This window comes from Rana temporaria, chromosome 1 (genome assembly GCF_905171775.1).
Source record: "Rana temporaria chromosome 1, aRanTem1.1, whole genome shotgun sequence".
Lineage (NCBI taxonomy): Eukaryota > Metazoa > Chordata > Amphibia > Anura > Ranidae > Rana > Rana temporaria.
In genome coordinates, this window is record NC_053489.1 from 570,320,454 (window position 1) to 570,341,512 (window position 21,059).

The following is a 21,059-nucleotide window of genomic DNA, read 5'->3' on the forward strand; positions in this document are numbered from 1 at the left end:
TCACGAACGTACGCGGACCCGACGCAGTCTTCTTACGACGTTTCCGTAGCGGCGTACCCGTCGTATACTTACCCTTTCTTTTATCAGGCGCAGCCAATGTTAAGTATAGCCGGCGTTCCCGCGTCGAATTTGAATTTTTTAACGTCGTTTGCGTAAGTCGTTCTCGAATACGGACGGACGTCGTTTACGTAAGCGTCGCAACCACTGACGTCCTAGCGACGTCAGTGGGAGCAATGCACGCCGGGAAATTTCGCGGACGGCGCCTGCGCATTTAAATCGGCGCGGGAACGCGCCTGATTTAAATATGACACTCCCCTAGCCGCGGAATTTGAATTCCGCTGGGGGATTTAGGATCCGCCGTCGCAAGTTTGGAGGTAAGTGGTTTGTGAATTAGCCACTTGCCTCCTAAACTTGCGAGAGCGGATCTTAATTCACGTAGATCGAGCGGATCTATAGATCCGCTGAGCTACGTGAATCTGGCCCATAATAGTTAACTGATTCCTTTTAAAAATGATTAAAAATAGATAAAAATCAATCATATAATGTACCTGTAGTTTCTAGTTTCGTTTTTGCATGTTGTTTCCTGCCTGTGCTGTACAGAGCCACAGAGCCAATACAGGGCAGTGATGGTTTGGAAAATTAAACTGATTGGTGCGGAGGGGTTTTAGACACACAGTAATCACACCTCCTTGATTAGTGACCACAGAGAGAAAGCTCCCAGCACTGTGGTTAGCAGGAAACAGACAACCAGGAAGTGTGGAGATCAGAGAAGAATTACAGCAACTTGAGAGCAAAAACGAACAATGAGGACATGAAAACAGCACTGCATTAAGGTAAAGGAAGATAAAAAAAAATTCCTTTACAAACCCTTTAAGTTTTGACAAAAAAGCTGATTGGTTTAAAAGAATTAGTTCAACTTAAAAAAAAAATGCACTTTTGTTTGCAGGTAAAAAAATGTGCTTTTACAATTTTCTTTTTTAGGAGCCTGGAGAGTATTGCACAAGCAATCACTGAAGATGGGTCGTGGTAGGGTCTTCCAGCATGACAATGACCCCAAACATACCACCAAGGCAACAAAAGAGTGGCTCAAGAAGAAGCAAATTAAGGTCATGGAGTGGCCTAACTAGTCTCCAGAACTTAATCCTATAGAAAATGTATGGAGGGAGCTGAAACTTTGAGATGCCAAGAGAAGATCTGTAAAAGGAAAGTGGACCAAAATCCCTCCTGAGATGTGTGCAAACCTGGGGCTAGATTCAGGTAGCCCTGCGTAATATTGTGCGGGCGTAACGTATCTCCCATACTTTACACCACCGTAAATTAGGGCGCAAGTTCCGTATTCAGAAAGAACTTGCGCCCTAAGTTACGGCGGCGTAACGTATGTGCTCCGGCATAAGCCCGCCTAATTCAAATTTGGATGATGTGGGCGTGTTTTACTTAAATTTAGTGTGACCCCACGTATTTGACGTTTTTTACGAACGGCGCATTCGCCGTTCGTAAAAGAATCCCAGTGCGCATGCTCAAAATTCCGCCGTAAATCGTCAATACTTTAGACGTGAACATAACTTACGTACAGCCCTATTCGCGAACGACTTCCGCAAACAACGTAAAAATTTAAAAATTTGACGCGGGAACGACGTCCATACTTAACATTGCGTACGCCTCATAAGAGCAGGAGCAACCTTACGCCGAAAAAGCCTAACATAGACGACGTAACAAAATAGCGCCGGGCGTACGTAAGTTTGTGAATCGGCGTATCTACCTAATTAGCATATTCCTTGCGTAAATCGATTGAAGCGCCACCTAGCGGCCAGCGTAATTATGCAGCCTAAGATACGACGGTGTGACACTTACGCCAGTCGGATCTTAGGGAAATCTATGCGTAACTGATTCTATGAATCAGGCGCATAGATACGACGCCGCAACTCCGAGATACGACGGCGTATCTGGAGATACGCCGTCGTATCTCCTACCTGAATCCGGCCCCTGGTCACCAACTGCAAGAAACGTCTTACCTCTGTGCTTGCCAGCAAGGGTTTCTGAAATACTTATTTTACTCACTGAACTGCCACTTAATTTAAAGCATTTGTTTTATGCGTTTTGGATTTTTGATTGATATTCTGTCTCTATCTACCTATGATAAAATTATAGACCATCATTTCTTTGTAAGTGGCAACCTTACAAATCTGCAGGGGAACAAATAATTATTTTCCGCATTATATGGCCAGCTTAAGCCCTTAGGATAATGACAGATGGGCACTTTTACTGTGGGTAAGAGATAGAGCTATGTAATTAGCAAAGCTCATTCTACCGTGCGGATCGCTGGGTTCTAGCTCTGCCTCAGCAGGAGAAAGTGGCATCCTTACAGAGAGTCTGCTGCTTTCCCAGAGAGATATCTTTGTGCTACCATACAAATAAGGAATTAAAAGAGTTCATTTCCACTTCATTTTAATGGAAACTACACTTGGACTGTAAATTACTGCACTGGATAGAGTATTTCTGGTATCATTGAGATAGACCAAATTGTTGTGGGGCCATTATTCCGTGGGGACCAGCCAAGATTCGATCCAACTATGGGTAGGCTGATTGTACTAAAATCGATCTATTGATCGACATCAGTACAACCAGCAATTCAGATTTTTTTCATGCGATGAATGCCAGCGGCTATAGGTGCCAGCAGTGATTATTATTATCATACAGGATTTATATAGCGCCAGTAGTTTGCGCAGTGCTTTACATCAGGGAAGACAGTACAGTCACAATACAAATCAATACAGGAGGGATCAGAGGGCCTTGCTTGTTAGAGCTTACAATCTAGAAGGGAGGGTCAAGTGGAACAAAGGGTAGTAGCTGTGGGAGATGATCAGATGGATGCAAATGAAAATACAGTTGCTAGGTGTGGGAAGGCTAGGCTTCTCTAAAGAGGAGGGTTTTCAGGGATCCTCTAAAAGCCAATAGAGAAGGAGATAGGCGGATAGATTGGGGTAAGGAGTTCCATAGGCTTGGAGAGGCTCTGGAAAAGTCCTGAAGACATGCATGGGAGCAGGTGATGAGATCTGTGGGCCGGATTCAGATACATTGGAGTATCTTTTGGCGGGGCGTAACGTATCTCAGATACATACGCCGCTGTAAATTAGGGCGCAAGTTCCGTATTCAGAAAGAACTTGCGCCCTTAGTTACGGCGGCGTAACGTATGAGGTCCGGCGTAAGCCCGCCTAATTCAAATGTGGATGATGTGGGCGTGTTTTATATAAATTCACTGTGACCCCACTTATTTTCCGAACGGCGCATGTGCCGTTCGTGAAAAAATCCCAGTGCGCATGCTTGAGATTACGCAGCAAATCGTCATTGCTTTAGACGTGAACGTAACTTACGTACAACCCTATTCGCGAACGACTTATGCAAACGACGTAAAATTTTCAAGATTCAACGCGGAAACGACAACCATACTTAACATAGGATACCCCTCATATAGCAGGGGTAACTTTATGCCGGAAAAAGCCTAACGTAAACGACGTAAAAAAATGCGCCGGGCAGACGTACGTTTCTGAATCGGCGTAAATACCTAATTTGCATATTCCTTGCGGAAATATACGGAAGCGCCACCTAGCGGCCAGCGTAAATATGCAGCCTAAGATACAACGGTGTAAGACACTTACGCCGGTCGGATCTTAGGGAAATTCTGGCGTATCTTGCTTTCTGAATACAGAAAGAAGATACGCCAGCGCTTCATAGCACTTACGCGGCGTATCAATAGATACGCCGGCGTAAAGGTTATCTGAATCCGGGTCATTGTGTTCTGCAAAGAAGGCTCCAACACTGCAAGAGGGATTCCATTGACTGTGTTGATAAGGGAATTAGACAATTTTCTTTCCATCTACCCGTGTTGGATTCAAAGAAAATTGCATAATCTATGGGATGTTTTAGTCAGAATGATTTTTCTACCCTATTTGATGTACTTTCATCCCATGACAGCAACTAGCCAGTACGAGATCCATCCATGCAAGAGGATGATTATTATGGCCAAAACAATAGATTTGGTGACTGCCATCCATGGGTACCCTGAGGCTGGCCATACATTATAAAATGTTCTTGTACAATTTTTCTTTAGATTTACCAAAACCATATGCACTTTCAATTTGTCTGCAGCCAGGTACGCCCTTACACTACATACAGTAGTTAAAGGTAGATCTAAAGGAAATTGAAAAATAAAATTGTATAATATATGGCCAGCTTAAGGTAGTACATTATATAATTAAGTATTGTAACCCTTATAAAAGTATTTAAGAGGTTGAATCTAGTTAACCAGTCATACATTTAGAACACAAGCGGACTATGGCAGGAATAACGTACACAAATATTTGAAACAAAGATTAAGAAATCTCTGTAGATTTTCAATGGATTACCACTTACTTGTTAGTATGCAGAGGAGGAAGAGATACTCGGTATATGATAACATTCCTATAAAAGAAAATGAGAAGATTCATATCATTTCAATTGTCTTATATAGTAAGAAATATATTAATAGACAGTAAAAATACAATACAAAGTGGTCACCTTCCACCTTCTACCCTCCCCCACCCCCCCCCCTCTCGGTTGGGGTTTTAAAGGCAACAACACCACTAATACGAGATAAAAAAGCATTTATTTATACATATAAAATTGGATCACACATACATGTGATGATCAATTAAAAAAACATGACAAAAAACAAAACAACAAACATAACATAAGTACATAGCAAGAATATAATTGTTCAATTAAGTTAGTACTCTCCAAATCGTGAAAAATCTCCGGTACAATATGTTTGTTGTTTTGTTCTTTGTCATGTTTTTTAATTGATCATCACACGTATGTGTGATCCAATTTTATATGCATAAATAAACACTTTTTATCTCGTATTAGTGGTGTTATTGCCTTTAAAATCCCAACCCGGGGGTTCCTTTTTTCCTATATACCAGGGATGTGGCAACATTTCACCAATCTCTGAATTAACCACTTAAGACCCGGACCATTACGCAGGTAAAGGACCTGGCCAGTTTTTTGCGATTCGGCACTGCGTCGCTTTAACTGACAATTGCGCGGACGTGGCTCCCCAACAAAATTGGCGTCCTTTTTTTCCCACAAATAGAGCTTTCTTTTGGTGGTATTTGATCACCTCTGCGGTTTTTATTTTTTGCGCTATAAACAAAAATAGAGGGTCAATTTAAAAAAAACAAAAACAATATTTTTTACTTTTTGCTATAATAAATACCCCCAAAAAAGATAGAAAAAAACATTTTTTTTCTCAGTTTAGGCCGATACATATTCTTCTACATATTTTTGGTAAAAAAAATTGCAATAAGCGTTTAACGATTGGTTTGCGCAAAATGTATAGCGTTAACAATATAGGGGATAGTTTTATGGCATTTTTATTTTTTATTTTTTTTACTACTAATGGCGGCGATCAGCAATTTTTTTCGTGACTGCGGCATTATGGCGGACACATCGGACAATTTTGACACAATTTTGGGACCATTGTCATTTTCACAGCAAAAAGTGCTATAAAAATGCATTGTTTACTGTGAAAATGACAATTGCAGTTTAGGAGTTAAACACTAGGGGATGTTGTAGGGGTTTTGTGTTACCTCATATGTGTTTCTAACTGTATAGGGGGCGGGGCTGGACGTGTGACGTCACTGATCGCCTTTCCCTATATCAGGGAGCAGACGATGAGTGACATTGCCACTGTGAAGAACGGGGAAGGTGTGTTTACACACACCTCTCCCCGTTCTTCAGCTCCTGTGACCGATTGCGGGACCCCGCCGGCGATTGGGTCCGCGGCTCCAGCTGGCGGGTCTTGGAGCTTTGGTCCGGGTCGTGGGCACACGCCCGACCCACGGCTGGGCACTTAAAGGGGATGTACAGGTACGTGGCTGTGCCCAGCCGTGCCATTCTGCCAACGTAAATGTGCAGGAGGCGGTCCTTAAGTGGTTAAAATACTAAAACCTGGTACACACAGGCCTAATATCCAGTGTTAACTTTACCATTTTCGATTATTTAGTTTTAGACTTAGGACTAAAATGGCATTTTAGTTTTAGTCCAATTTTAGTCTTCTGCAATTGTTTTCAATTTAGTCATATTTTAGTCTACTAAAATCTCCAGTACACTTTAGTCGACTAAAATCATTCTAAGTAGCCCAAAGCCCACCCACACACTCCACAGTCAATTAAATCACTGTGTGGACAAATGCTTGCACGAGTGGGACATACCAAAGAGGAAGATCCTAAGCGTTATAACAGACAATAGGAGTAATATGGTGGCAACATTTAAACAAACCACAGCAGCAGCAGCAGAACCACCCAGTTTTAGGGAGGAAGACTCCCCAATGAAAGAAAGTGACTGTGAGACGGAGTCCAAAATGATTGATCTGTGGTGAGCCATTTTTATTATTCTTTTACATGATGACACTACAGTCAACTATCAAATGGATATGAAATGAATGATCTTGGGGCTTTCTGCTCTACTGGTGTATCTTTGTTATTTTTCTACCTTATTTGTAACTCATGTAAAACCATTTCCATATAATGTAATGTACAGTGCCCTGGATGCCACTGCCAGTGGTCAGAGGTAGCCTGTAATGCTGCACAGTGCTGGGTGGTGGTCATCTGAGGGATGACCTATAATGCACAGTGCCCTGGATGCCCCTGCCGTGGCCAGAGGAGAACTGTGTAATGCACACAAAGTGCTGGATGGTGGTCTAAGGGGAGGCCTCAGGCCTGCTGTAATTGTAATGTACTACACACTCACAGTCTGCTCTGCTCTCTGCTCGGGAGTGGGACAGACTCATTTGGATTCAGTAAGCCTGGCTGTCTGTAATGCACAGTGCTGCTCTGGTCTCTGGCAGTCGTGGTGCACACAGTGGCTTGCTTGCTGGGAGCGAAAGCAGGTGGAGCTCCATGAAAACTGGAAGTTGGTTCACGAGCGTAAACGTCCCTGCCTCACATTTTGATTTTCTTCATAGTTTTCCATCAGTGAACGAAAATGTTCTGCAATTTTACTTTTGTTTTCATCACTGTGAAAATGGCGCAGACGAAAACGTTTTTGTTGATAAAATTAACACTGCTAATATCGTTTGGTATTGGCTGGTTAATTAGAAACCAGCCAACATTCGGCCCAAGTGTACACCAGCCTGTCTGAAAGAAGCCGGCTGTCGAATGGCCATGCTGGAAAACTAGCACCTGATTGCCATCTGATCAGCGCTGGCAGCCAATGGATGCAAGCACTGGCCAGTATGTTCTGGTGGAGGGGAGGGGGCAGACTGAAGGCATCTGGATGAGCAGCCCCTTGATCCTGGGGATGACGGCTGAGATAAACTGCTTTCCAGTTGTCCACTCCTGGCACATGGACTGCAAAGATCATGGGAAATGATCTGCAGTCCAAGAAATTATCTGGTTCACTTCCTTCAAGGCAACCAGACTGCTGGTGCTCCTTTGATGGCTGATGTTGTCTGACTGCGCCCTTTTGGGTGCCCCTTCAGAAGAGGGGTCTAATGCTGGAAGGCCAGCTTGACTACGCTAAACTTCAAGAAGTTTATAGGAGCTTTTCTTACCTCAATACTATGGTCATTGGACAGGTAAGGATTGATAAACAATGACAAGGATTTTGTGGGCAGAGGCAACAAGCTTTTCAATGTTAGCAAACATGTTGCTTGAAACTTTCTCTTCAATATCATAAAAATCTGGGGGAAAACTTTGGGACCCGGACGGAGATGGCTGTATTAAAGTCATAGTTATAGCCGTGATAAGGAAATGTGACATAGATGCAGAGAATTTTGCTTTAGTCACTCTGAAACCTCGTACACACGACCGAGGAACTCGACGGGCGAAACACATCGTTTTCCTCGTCGAGTTCCTTGTTAGGCTGTCGAGGAACTCGACAAGCCAATTTTCTCCATTCCTGTCAAGGAAATAGAAAACATGCTCTCTTTTTGGCTTGTCGAGTTTCTCGACAGTTTCCTCAGCGAAAATGTACACACGACCAGTTTCCTCGGCAAAAAAATTTCTCCCAGCAGCTTTCTTGCTGGTTTTTGCAGAGAAACTCGGTCGTGTGTACGAGGCCTGAGATTGAGTCTTGTACGAGCATTCAACATAGTGCATGTTCACTTGTGGTTTATCATTGGCTCCCTTTCAGCTGATTTCCGACACAGCTACAAGTGAGGGTATTCCACTGTGAGGTACTCATGGAATAGTGTATGAACTATAGGATAAGCATATCCATAAGGAGTACATAGTAACCCAGGTGTAGACCATCCTGTAATTAACCTTCATAGCAAATGGGGCAGGAGAAAGTACCTTATTGTGTTATGTACCTTACTGTGATGTAATACCTGGTCACCCACCTGAGACTGAGCTCTGAGTGGGTAAATTATAGCACCAAGTTCATTTTTTTAGTTTTTACTGTGGAGGATGAATACAATCTGCTTTAACAGTAACAGTAAGATATACAAGGGTGCCCCTGTCCTTCCTGTCTACGATGCTGGACTGTAAATAAAGACTTTGCCCATCACAGTGGGAATACCCCTGAAGGGGTCTTCAGGGACTAGGTGATGGACCATGACCTGTATAGAACCCTGTGGCTAACACAATGCATTGCCATGCCAAGGTGAGCGACCAATACAGGATGCAGTGCCTGAAGCAACATTACAGGCTGTCCCCACAGTATGGGCTCCGGGCATGTCTCCCAAGGCCTTACAAACATTGCTCTGATCCAGATACATTGCTCCTATGTACTTTAGGTATTAGAAGACGGTGATGGCTTGATTAAAGGATTGGAAGAAAAATCCTCCAAGGGTTCATGTCTCAAACCCATGGTGTATGAATATTCTGCCCGTGTCCTGTACACTGTTTGAGTAAAACATTCAGATTTAAAACCAAATACTTTTCAAAGTTTTAAATCATAATTTAGCAAGCTAGTTTGGCTTTGGTCTCAGATAGTCTGATCCTCACACTGAACCAAAGTTGTATTTCATTTCTCATTTTTACTAAACATAAAAGTTATGTGTACAGATTGCAACCTATCTCAGACAGTTTCTGAACATAACACTTTTTTAATGACCTATGGTCTTAACCTCCCTGGCGGTAAACCCGAGCGTGACTCGGGGTTGGTTTTCAATGCTAAAATCGGTATCCCCGAGTCACGCTCGGGGTGGACGTGCAGCGGCGCGGCTTACCTTTTGCTGGATCCACAGGCAAGTTACTTACCTTGTCCCTGGATCCAGCGATGCCACCCCGCTGTGTGAGCGAGCGGGTCCTCCTCGCTCGATTCACAGTCCCCGTGTGCCGCCGATCTCCGTTCCCTGCGACGTTACGACGCACGGGAGCGGAGAACGGCGCCAAATTCAAAAAAGTAAACAAACACTTTACATACAGTACTGTAACCTATAAGATTACAGTATACTGTATGTAAAAAATACACACCCCCCTTGTCCCTAGTGGTCTGCCCAGTGCCCTACATGTACTTTTATATAATAAAAAATATTCTTTCTGCCTAAAAACTGTAGATTGTCCAAAAGTGTCCCTTTATGTCAAAAATGGTTTTAGAGCAGCTAGAAAACAGCGATAATAAATTATAATCACTTGCAGAAATGTGCGATAGCGATTTGTGGGGAAATTCGTCATAAAAAAAAATAAATAATGACAGCGACAATTCTGCAACTGAGCAAATTTCAGTGATTTTGAGTTGATTACATTATTGAATAATTTTTATTATAATTATATTATTATTTGTTATAATTATTTATAATTATTTATTATATTATAATTTATAATTTTGTTTTAAAAAAAAAATCATACCCGGGATGCCTACAAGACTCTTGTTTGGTCAGATTTAAGTGAGTTATTTCTAAAAATTACAGGCCTACAGTATAAAACGCCAAATTTCCTTGCAAAATAAATGTACCGCTTTTGGTACGTAATTCCAGACAGAATCATACCGCCAGGGAGGTTAAAGTGTGGTGAACATTTTATTGTTTTAGGCCTTTTTTTTTTGATGTTGTAAAGACTTCATACAGTATACTGTATACAAGGTTAAAATCACTAAATATACAGTATATTAAACAAGGTCTACCCAACCTTTGCCTACCTAATACACCAATCAGCCATAACATTATGACTACCCACCATATATTGAGTAGGCCCCCTTTTTGCCACCAAAATAGCCCTGAACAGTCAAGGCATGGACTCCAAAGTAACCACATGAATAGTAGGACCCAGGGTATCCCAGCAGAACATCCTTTTTCCTATAGTGCATCCTAGTACCATCTCCTGCCCAGATAAGTGACCTACATGCAACCAGCCATCCACATGATGTAAACTGTGATTCATCAGACCAGGCTACCTTCTTCCGTTGCTCCATGGTCCAGTTCTGATGCTCACATGCCCACGGTAAGCGCATTTGGCTGTGGATATCGGTCAGCATGGGCACCCTGAAGCAACTCCACACACAACAAACTGCAATGCACTGTGTGTTCTGACACCTACCAGCATGAACTTTTTTCAGCATTTTGAGCTACAGTAACTCTTCTATTGCGTTGGAATACAGAGATCCCCACATACATCAATGAGCCTTTGGTACTCATGACCCGGTCACCGGTTTTTCTTCCTTTGACCACTTTTGGTAAGTCCTGACCACTGTAGACTGGGAACATCCCACATCCCATAGTGATTTCAGTTTTGGAGTTTCTCTGACCCAATCATCAAGCTATTACTATTTGGCCCTTGTCAAAGTCGCTTAATTCCTTACACTTGCCCATTGTTTCTGCTTTTAACATATCAACTTCAATGACAACATGTTCATCTAATATATCCCACCCACTTTAAGATGCCAATGTAATGAAATAATCAAAGTTATTCTCTTTAAAAGGTCAGTGGCCATACTATTATGGCTAAAGGGTGCATTTCTTCATTAATGCATATTCATAGCGAATGCTTATATGAATATTAGTTTAATTAAAAGAGTTTAAAGGTTAAAAAGTAAAACTTAGATTCCAACTGTGTTTTATTTATTTTTTAAATAATGCTACACTAGTAGCAGAGCACCTCTGATATCTGCAGCTTAGTGCATCTGACCTGTCCACCCTATTCTGCAGCCAAACTGTGGGGCATGCACTTAGAATGCTTTGTTCTTAAGTGCCATTTGCACAATGTTTTATGTTTTTAGAAAGGATCATGTTGTCAGTCAATGATGTTATAACGGCCACACTGAGCACTCTGATCTTACAATGGCTTTACACCTTAAATGGAAGGATTGTTTTCTAACAAACACAAACACAGCACCTTCCTTACGTACTGTTAAGCTTGTGTATCACTTTGCAGCGACGTTGGCATTAGCCACATAATTGACTTGATAAGTGCTTTAGAAACCAAATAGGAAAAAAAACCTGTGAGGCAAATTCCCATCAGGCTATCAGATGTATCCAGAAGCGTTTTGATAAAGTGGTGTAAGTCTATAACGTTGGAATATGTTCAAGCCATTTGTTTTATATTGGGATTTCTTTGTTTGATGCCACGTTCTTTGTTGTGAAACAAAGACAAGCTGAGCAACTGTCAGGCAACATGTCAGCTAAACTGAAGGCACCTATCTTAGTGTTCCTGAAAGCATTCCGTCCTTTTGTTTGTAGCACTAGATTCTGGCCTTGGGAAAGAGAGATAGTTCTGCTTGATTGCTCTGAGTGTTATGGGAGAAAGACACTGGAATGGCTATAGCTCTGAAGGCAGGTCCACCACAGGGATAAAACCGAGGTCACACAAAACAGGGTATCCCAAATAATGTTAAGGGCAATATAGCTATAAGAAATAGGGATTTCAAAGTTTTGCCGCGTACACGCGCTCAGGCCTCGTACACACGACCGAGTTTCTCTGCAAAAACCATCAAGAAACTTGCTGGGAGATATTTTTTTGCCGAGGAAACCGGTCGTGTGTACATTTTCGTCGAGGAAACTGTCGAGAAACTCGACGAGCCAAAAAGAGAGCAAGTTCTCCATTTCCTCGACGGGAATGGAGAAACGTGCCTTGTCGAGTTCCTCGACAGCCTAACAAGGAACTCGACGAGGAAAGCGATGTGTTTCGCCCATCAAGTTTCTCGGTCGTGTGTACGAGGCTTCAGAATTTCCGACAACAAATGTTGGATGGGAGCTTGTTGTCGGAAATTCCGACCATGTGTAGGTTCCATCGGACATTTGCTGTCGGAATTTCCGACATCAAAAGTTTGAAGAGCTGTGTGGACAATTCCGACGCACAAAATTCCACACATGCTCTGAATCACTAGCGTTCGGAATGGAGATAGCACATTCATCACGCTGTAACGGACTGAAAAGCACGAGGCTGAAAAGCGTGAATCGTCTCTCACCAAACTTCTACTAACACGACTGATATTGAACTTCCCTTTAATAGTGCCATTGTAAGTGTTGTATGTGACCGCGTTTTTGGCGTTCAGGATTTATGACAACATTTGTGTGACCGTGTTTCAGCCAACATCCGTCGGAAAAAGATCCACGGAATGTCCAATCGTCTGTACGCGGCATTGGTTTTGCACTTGACAACCTATTGGGTTCGCCCTCTCATTATTATCAAGAAATGCATAACAAATATAGATTTGAGTTACTTGTAGCCTTCAGACTACATATGTAAGGGTATAAATAAGAATAAGTACTATGAGGACAAAACGGCACTGCCTGTACTGTTGCCTGTACCACATGCTGGAAAGTCTTGCAACTTTCTTTCAGCAAAATTGCTCTCTGGAGAACTGTACAAATTAGAGCTTTAATCCTTGGCTTTGATGAGTTAGTTTTGCTGCAATTGAGTGAACATCTGTCAGGAAATGTGAATGCACACAAACTTGCAAGAAGGCCATGAACTCCAAAAGCTCAACCCCAGGTCCAGGCCTAGAGCAATCAAGATGTGCTACCAGCTGATAACTGTAAAACACTCTCCAGTATGAGTCCAAGAGCTTCTAGATAGGAGGCACATGGTAATACCCATATTGCTATACTATAGGTGTATATATGTCACAATATCAACAAAAACTCCTGGCTGTCAAAAGATCTGATGAAAATCCAGTTCTCTGCGTAATGTATTTGCTCATTCACATGGTTTTCCTGAAAATTTATTTAAACACAAAAAGAAAATGATACCTTTTATTTGCAGACACAGGAAACATTTTAAGAGATGGAAGATATAAACACATATGTTCAACAATTCTTAAAACAGAGCCTTTCTCAAACTCAGGGCATAAAATGTGGCCAATTCATTTTAATTGCATCTTTTACATGAATCCCAATCTTAAAGAGTAGAAACTAAGGAACATCTCCCAAGAATCTACAGACTGAGTTTTCTCCCTAAACTGGGATGACCGTTATTCAACTCCTTTGCCTCGTACACAAGATCGTTTTTCTCGGCAGGAGAAAAAAAACGTTGTTTTTCCTGACGGGATTCCTCTTAAGCCTGCCTTGCATACACACGTTCAGGCCAAAATACCGCCCGTCCAAAGCGCGGTGACGTACACCACGTACGACGGGACTATAAAGGGGAAGTTCCATTCAAACGGCGCCACCCTTTAGGCTGCTTTTGCTGATCCTCGTGTTAGTAAGTTTGGTGAGAGACGATTCGTGCTTTTCAGTTTTCGTGCTTTTCAGTCCGTTACAGCGTGACAAATGTGCTACCTCAATTCCGAAAGCTAGTTTTACCAGAACAAGCGCTCCCGTCTCATACTTGATTCTGAGCATGCGCGTTTTTTTTCCCCTCGGGAAAGCATACACACGACCGGTTTTCTAGACTGGAAAGAATCCCGGCGGGAAAACATAAAACACGTTCTCTTTTTTTCCCCTGCAGTTTTCTTGTCTGGAAAACTGCGATGGAGCATACACACGGCCGGTTTTCCCAGCCAAAAGCTGTCATGGCAGTTTTCCTGAGGGGAAAACCGGTCGTGTGTACGAGGCATCTCATATAGTTCACTCTATTTAGGCTTTGCAATAGCACCAGAACACCGTGAACAGGCAAAAAATTGGTGTGGACACCGTTAAAGTCTATCGGACACAAACATGAAAAATCAAAAGTGCTCACATGCAAGTAATTTCCATAAAAAAAAAAGTATGGGGACCCAGGTACTGCCCCAGGGGACATGTATCAATGGAAAAAAATGTGTAAAAACTGCATTTTTTTTAGGCGCAGTGATTTTAATAATGTTTAAAGTGAAACAATAAAAATGAAATATTCCTTTAAATATCGTGCCTGGGGTCCTCTTAGTTTGCCTGTAAAGTAGGGAATTTTTTTTGTGAGTGCGCATTAGTGCCACCTATCCGTGCCTGTCAGTGCTGCTTATCAGTGGCCATCAGTGATGGATATAAGTGCCTCATCATCAGTGGCAAATGGCACCAATTTGACATACGATTTGACCAAATCGCATGTCAAAACACACCAGTGTGAACCAGGGCTTAGAAATGTAATTTTGCTGTGGTACTGGTATGCCTATCAGTTATTGCCTATGTAGGCAATAAATCTTTTTTTAAATAAAATAAACATGTTATATAGTACTTACCTGCTCTGTGCAATGGATTTGCACACAGCAGCCCCAATCCTCCTCTTTTCTAGTACCCTGCCGGAGCTCCGAACTCCACCCCCTCACGAGTTCCGGGCAAGCCACTTGCTATAGGAGCACTCGTGCGTGCTCGCTCCCAAGCCCTGCACCAGCTCTGCCACCACTGGCTCTGAGCCAATGAAGAGCAGGGACAATCAAGAGAGCCTCGGCTCTCCTGCACATCGTTGGAATGAGATCAGGCTCAGATACGTATTTAGGGGGAGCTGTATGCAAAAAGTCTTCTTACTGCCTGCGGCACATTTGCATGAGTTGAGTCTAGTGCCAAGATATCACAAATCCATCACACATGTGCAGGCACTGCATCGTCACTCGTTCTCCTATGGCTGAATGAGGGAAAGCTGGCATCAGAAGGAGCATCAGAGAGAAGGACACTGAGCTATAATTAATAGAATGTGGCAAACAGCTACACATACCAGCACATTATGGCAAGTTCTACCACTGCACCCCCAAGCTTTAAATTTTACTTTAATACTTACAGTCACTGATCCATAACAAGTATGCATATTAGGAAAGGCAGAGAAATGCCCAATTTAATTATCAACATATTTGTTCAAGGTTAGTGATGTAATCAGACAGCCAGCTATTCATATTTCTCACAGCAAAGGTTTTTGTAAACTGATGGGATCTAATCTGTTCATTGTAAATGCATGCTCTGTTACCTCTTTGGTACAACAAAGTGCCCATGCCTTACTCTTATTAATAACAGGCAGACAGAGCTGCTGTGTCCCAATATGGCATCCATGCGGGTGCATGTGCCTTTCCCTGAACGCACCTAGGGTGAGTTTTGGGGACACGCACCTGCATACATACAGATATGACACTGGGATACAGTGGCTGTTTTTACTATTAATGGCAGCGATCAGCGATTTTTAGCAGGACTGCGACATTGTGATGGACAAATTTGACACTAAGTGACACTTTTTGTGGACCAGTGACACCAATACAGTGATTGGTGCTAAAAAAAAAATGCACTGTCACTGTATAAATGACATTGGCATAGAAGGGGTTAAGATCTTGGGCGATCAAAGGATGTTCTCCTAGGGAGTGCTTTCTAACTGTGGGGGGAATGGGTGCACTAGAGTGGTGGTCTCCAAACTTCCTAAACAAAGGGCCAGTTTCCTGCCTTTCAGACTGTGGCCAATGGGAGTAGCCCCAGCATCGATGGGAGTCCACAATGTCTTAGGCTTGGTGGTCAGTGGGATCTAAAAAAATATGTGGCTAGTAGGACGAATATTGTTATTAGAGGCAGTAACAGTACGCCATCATTTGTGTCAGTGGGAAGAATAGTGCCCCATCGTTGGTGTAAGTGGGAGAAATGATGCCCCATCATTGGTGTCAGTGGGAGGAATAGTGCCCCACTGTTGGTGTCAGTAAAAGCAATGGTGCACTATCATTGGTGTCAGTAGGAGGAATAGTACCTCAAAATCAAGTAAAATCAAGCAAAGGGCCACATCCGGCCCTCAGCCGCAGACCTATGCACGAGAGGAAAACAGATCTCCATTTTCCTCTGTGACAGAACGGTGGCCTGCCTAGTTTACATAGGCGGCCACCTACATAGGCAATAACCGATAGGCACCCATCAGTGCCACCTATGAGTGCACATTAGTGCCACCTATCTGTGCCCATCAGTGCTTCTCATCAGTGCCTATCAGTGATGCTTATAAGTGCCTCATCATCAGTGCTGCCTCATCAGTGCCACCTCATCAGCGCCAATCAGTACTGCCTCATCAGTGCAGCCTCATCAGTGCCCATCAGTGTAGTAGAAAACGTTCCTATTTACAAAGTTTTGTAACAGAAACAAAGAACATTTTTTTTTTTTTTTTTTCCAATTTTCAGTCTTTTTCTAATTGTAGCGCAAAAAAACAAACCAAAAAAAAGAAACACCAAAAGGTGATTAAATACCACCAAAAGAAAGCTCTATTTATGGGGAAAACAATTATAAAAATGTTGTTTGGGTACAGTATTGCATGACCGCACAATTGTTATTCAAAATACAACAGTGTGAAAGTTGGAAAATTGGTCTGGGCAGCAAGGGGGGAAAGTGCCCTGTATTGAAGTGGTCAAAGAGAAAGTACACCCTGATGGCTTTTACTTCCTCTTTATTTCCCTGCAAAGATAAAGCATAATGGGCTACTATGCATCGTCGGCACACATGTATATTGTAAATATCTTCTAAACCGTGCAGGTTTAGGAGATATTTTCAGCACCTACAGGCAAGTCTTAATATAGGCTTACCTGTAGGTAAAAGTGGTTGTACAGAGTTTACAACTCACTTTAAGGTTTATTAAAAGTAATGCACTTACATCATAAAATATTCAAACAGCCTTGATAAAATTCTAAACATGCCAGGTGACTCAGTGTTGCGATCTCCTCAAAGCTTCCTTCACACACATGGAGTCACCATCTCAGCATTGCAGTGTAGCCAATATTTAGGAGATTTGTAGATTAATTAGTGCGCTACTGTGGAATTGGTCTCTTTTTTGGTCTCTTTTTTTACATTGACAGTTGTTTCACCTCATTTACATGTTTTTTTGTTTGTAGTGCAAAAAATAAAAACCACAGAAGTAATCAAAAACCACCAAAAGCTCTATTTGTGGAAAAAAAAAAAGGACCGTATTTTCCGGCATATAAGACGACCTTTTGGATGCAAAAAAATGCATCCGAAGTCGGGGGTCTTCTTATACGCCGATGACAGTCTCCGTCAGGCTGCGGGCATCCATGATTTAAAAGCCGCGCCTCCTCCTCAGACTGTTCCGTGATAGGCGGAACACATATTTTCCCAGCAGGGCCTCTGTTCAGTGTTCCGCCGATCACGGATGCCTTCTCATCCTCGGACGAGAGGACATCCGTGATAGGCGGAACACTGAACAGAGGCCCTGCTGGGAAAATTTGTGTTCCACCTATCACAGAACAGTCTGAGGAGAAGGCGTGGCTTTTGAATCATGGATGCCCGCAACCTGCAAAAAAATAAGGTAGGGAGATCGTCTTGGCCGGCACAGTGGGGGCAAGTGATGGCACAGTGGAGGCAAGTGATGGTACAGTGTGGGCAAGTGATGGCACAGTGGAGGCATGTAATGTAATGGCACAGTGGAAGCATGTAATGTAATGGCACAGTGAGGCATGTAATGTAATGGCACAGTGAGATTTGAAAAAAGCCTGTTTTTGTCAGCGGTTGTTCCTGTCAGTGGTTGTTCTGGCTACCCCTCAGCTTCCAGAAAGACTAGCAGGAAGGGGGTAGTCTTATATGGTGAGTATATCCCAAAACCAACATTTTTCCTGGAAAAATAGGGGGTCGTCTTATACGCCGGCAAATACGGTACATTTTATTTGGGTATAGTCGCACGAGCGGGGCAATTGTCAGTTAAAGTAACGCAGTGCCGTATTGCAAAAAACGTCCCGGTCATGAAGGGGGGTAAACCTTCTGGAGCTGAAGTGATTAAGCATTCACCTAGCCCTATTGTTGATAAAGTAAAGCTCCTCATAAACGAAAGATGATAATCACTCAGATCACATGTACACTATACAATATGGTCAAAAGTGGACACTGGGCTTTGACAGATAAAAATTGACTTGTTGGATATTTTATTCCAAAATCAGGAGCATCATTATGGACTTGGCTCCACGTTTAAGGCTATGATAGCCTCAATTCTGTAAAAGCTTTTCACAAGGTGTTGGAGTGTGTCCATTCAACCAAAAGAACAGTTATAAGCTTGAGTGTTAAATAGAGTTGAGGTCAGAACTCTATGTAGGCTACTCCGGTCCTTCCACACCAAACTCTTCAAACCATGTCTTCATATGGCTTGGTGCACCGTCATACTGGGACACAGTCGTACTAGAACTGAAAAAGTCCTTCCCGAGACTAATGCCCCGTACACACGATCGGAATTTCCGATGGAAAAAGTCAGATCAGAAATTCCGATCGTGTGTATGCCCCATCTGACTTTTTCCATCGGAAATTCAGAGGAAATCCATCTGAGTTTAGATAGAGAGCATGTTCTCATTTACTCCGATGGAATTCCGTCGGAATCCTGACATGATTTTGGCCGGTCAAAAGTCCGACCGTGTGTACGGGGCATTAGAGGTTCGAGGTGTACAATCTTACAGATAATACGGCATACAAATTCTGCTCTGTGCAAACATCTGAACTCAATAAAATGGAGGGGTGTCCACAAACATTTGACCATATAGTAGGTCTGTGTCACAATCTTCTGGCCATAAAGTATATGTCTTTGGGCATCTGCAACGTGTGTAGAAGCATGCATAGAAACCCACTGACTGACAGATCTCAGAGGAAAAAATTGATCATCTGAAATAACATTTCTCTGATAATTGCCACTATTCTTTCAATATGAGGCAACACTCAAGTGGGTCTGCTCAGTGAAAAAATGTTGCACACTCTGCCAAAATGTCATTGCAAACTTATGCTTCCGATCATGTAGCATCAATTTAACTACCATCTCATGTCAATGCTTAGCCTAACATGCAAGCATATCTTTAAGGCATGGGTAGTGGGACTTCTGTACCATGAGACCCCACATTAATTGCATGGTACACTAGACCTAAAGCTTCAGCCCTGGCTTTACCTGCAGGAATGGTGCTGACAGCTTAGTGTGTGGGCATCCCATCAGGAATGCTGATATCTTGCTTACTTTTCTTTACGGATCAAAGGTATGGGGCCATTGAGAAGTGTGCTAAGCCCAAAGCTCCCTAGCAGACCATAACAAGACTAGTATGTCTGTGCTGCACAAAATGCTTGAGTTTGAAGAGTTTTCCTTCTTCAAGTGACTGACAAGAGCATTTATGTATTAAAATGTTGTGAAAACATCCCGCTAGTTTGCTTATCCCGAAGTGTGATTAGTATCTCTAAGTATGACACAAAGCTTGCACTTACATTAATATAATAGTATTGCTTTCTTTAGTGGCTCAAAACCATGCACTGAATTGCTCAGCTTAACGCTTTGATGAATGCGGTTAAAGCCTAAAATCCAGAGGACGGAAAATGCTTTAAGAAGAAAAAAAAAAAGTTTTCTTTCAAGAAATGAAACACAATGCCTCTCTTTGACTTAAATCTGTCCATGATAATCAGGGAGAATCACATACAACTGTCTATCTGTGTCCAAGAGGCTAAGGAGAATGTCAACATTTCTTCATACCTTTCTAAAGGCGCTTTGTTTTGGGGAGCCTTCTTTGCTATTTTGTGGAGACTTGCTCTGGTTTGAAACTCAACACCAGGATTAACAGGTTTCATCCCAGCACAGGTATTTGGCCGGAGTACAGAAATCTCCCTACCGCCTAAATATGCGCAGCGTGCAGACTTTACATCTTCAAAGATGTGAAATGATAGGAATTTGGATACACCAATAAAGAAAGCAAAAGAGTGTTAATCGCCTGCACTGTGCTGTAAGTAAATAGTTTTGTTTGAACTTAAATTGTGCCAGCTGCATAGTTGACTATGTCACAATAAATTGATTTTTGTGGATTGCTTAGGCCTTGTACACACGACCGGACAGTCCGCTGAAAACGGTCCGCCGGACCGTTTTCATCGGACATGTCCGGTCGGAGATTTCTGTCTGATGGTTGTACACACCATCAGACAGAAATGAGAGGCAATCCGCGTGGACAGACAGCGCGGTGACGTGTCCGCGCCGTCGCCGCGACGATGACGCGGCGACGTGCGTGACGCTGGAAGGTCAATGCTTCCACGCATGCGTCAAAGTCATTCGATGCATGCGAGGGATGGCGGCCACTCGGACATGTACAGTAGGTCTGTACAGACGACCGAACATGTCCGAGCGGACAGGATTCCAGCGGGCTGTTTCTAAACAAGTTTGGAAATATTTGCCCGCTGGAAAAAGGCCCGGCGGGCAAATGTATGCTGGAATCCTGTCCGCTCGGCTGTACAGACGACCGAACATGTCTGCTGAAAGTGGTCCGCGGACCAGTTTCAGCAGACATGTTCGGTCGTCTGTACGGGGCCTTAGAGGTAAGATACCATTTAGGGCTCAGACCAGCGACTGTGGCCCTTGGTAAGGGGGAGATAAGCCTGCTACATATGGGCTGCTGTTTTAGGACTGTTTGACACTGGATTGAGCTTGTGTAATGCCGCATACACACGACCGTTTTTCAGGTAATGGAAAAAATACGACGCAATTCCTCTCAAGCCTGCCTTGCATACACACGATCGTCTAAAAAATGCTCGAGCAAAGCGTGGTGACGTACAACACGTGTGACGGCACTATAAAGGGAAGTTCCATTCGAATGGTGCCACCCTTTGGGCTGATTATGCAAATTTCCCTTCTCATAACTTGCTTTTGAGCATGTACGTTTTTTTCTCCGTTGTGAAAGCCTACACACGGCCGTTTTTCACGAGAAAAACGACGACGTGAAAAACAACGAGAAAAAATAGAGCAGGTTCTAAATTTTTAATG

At 42.9% G+C, this 21,059-nt stretch overlaps 1 protein-coding gene across 5 annotated transcripts in view; it reads right to left on the reverse strand.

Moving 5' to 3' along the window:
• The window catches only part of MICU3 (mitochondrial calcium uptake family member 3), a 262,036-nt gene that overhangs the window by 128,604 nt on the left and 112,373 nt on the right, over positions 1 to 21,059 (reverse strand). For all 5 annotated transcript variants that reach the window (XM_040334668.1, XM_040334669.1, XM_040334666.1 and 2 more), the window contains exon 5: positions 4,411 to 4,458. In XM_040334668.1, the coding sequence (XP_040190602.1) occupies positions 4,411 to 4,458 (48 nt within the window). The remainder of the gene's footprint in view (positions 1 to 4,410; positions 4,459 to 21,059) is intronic.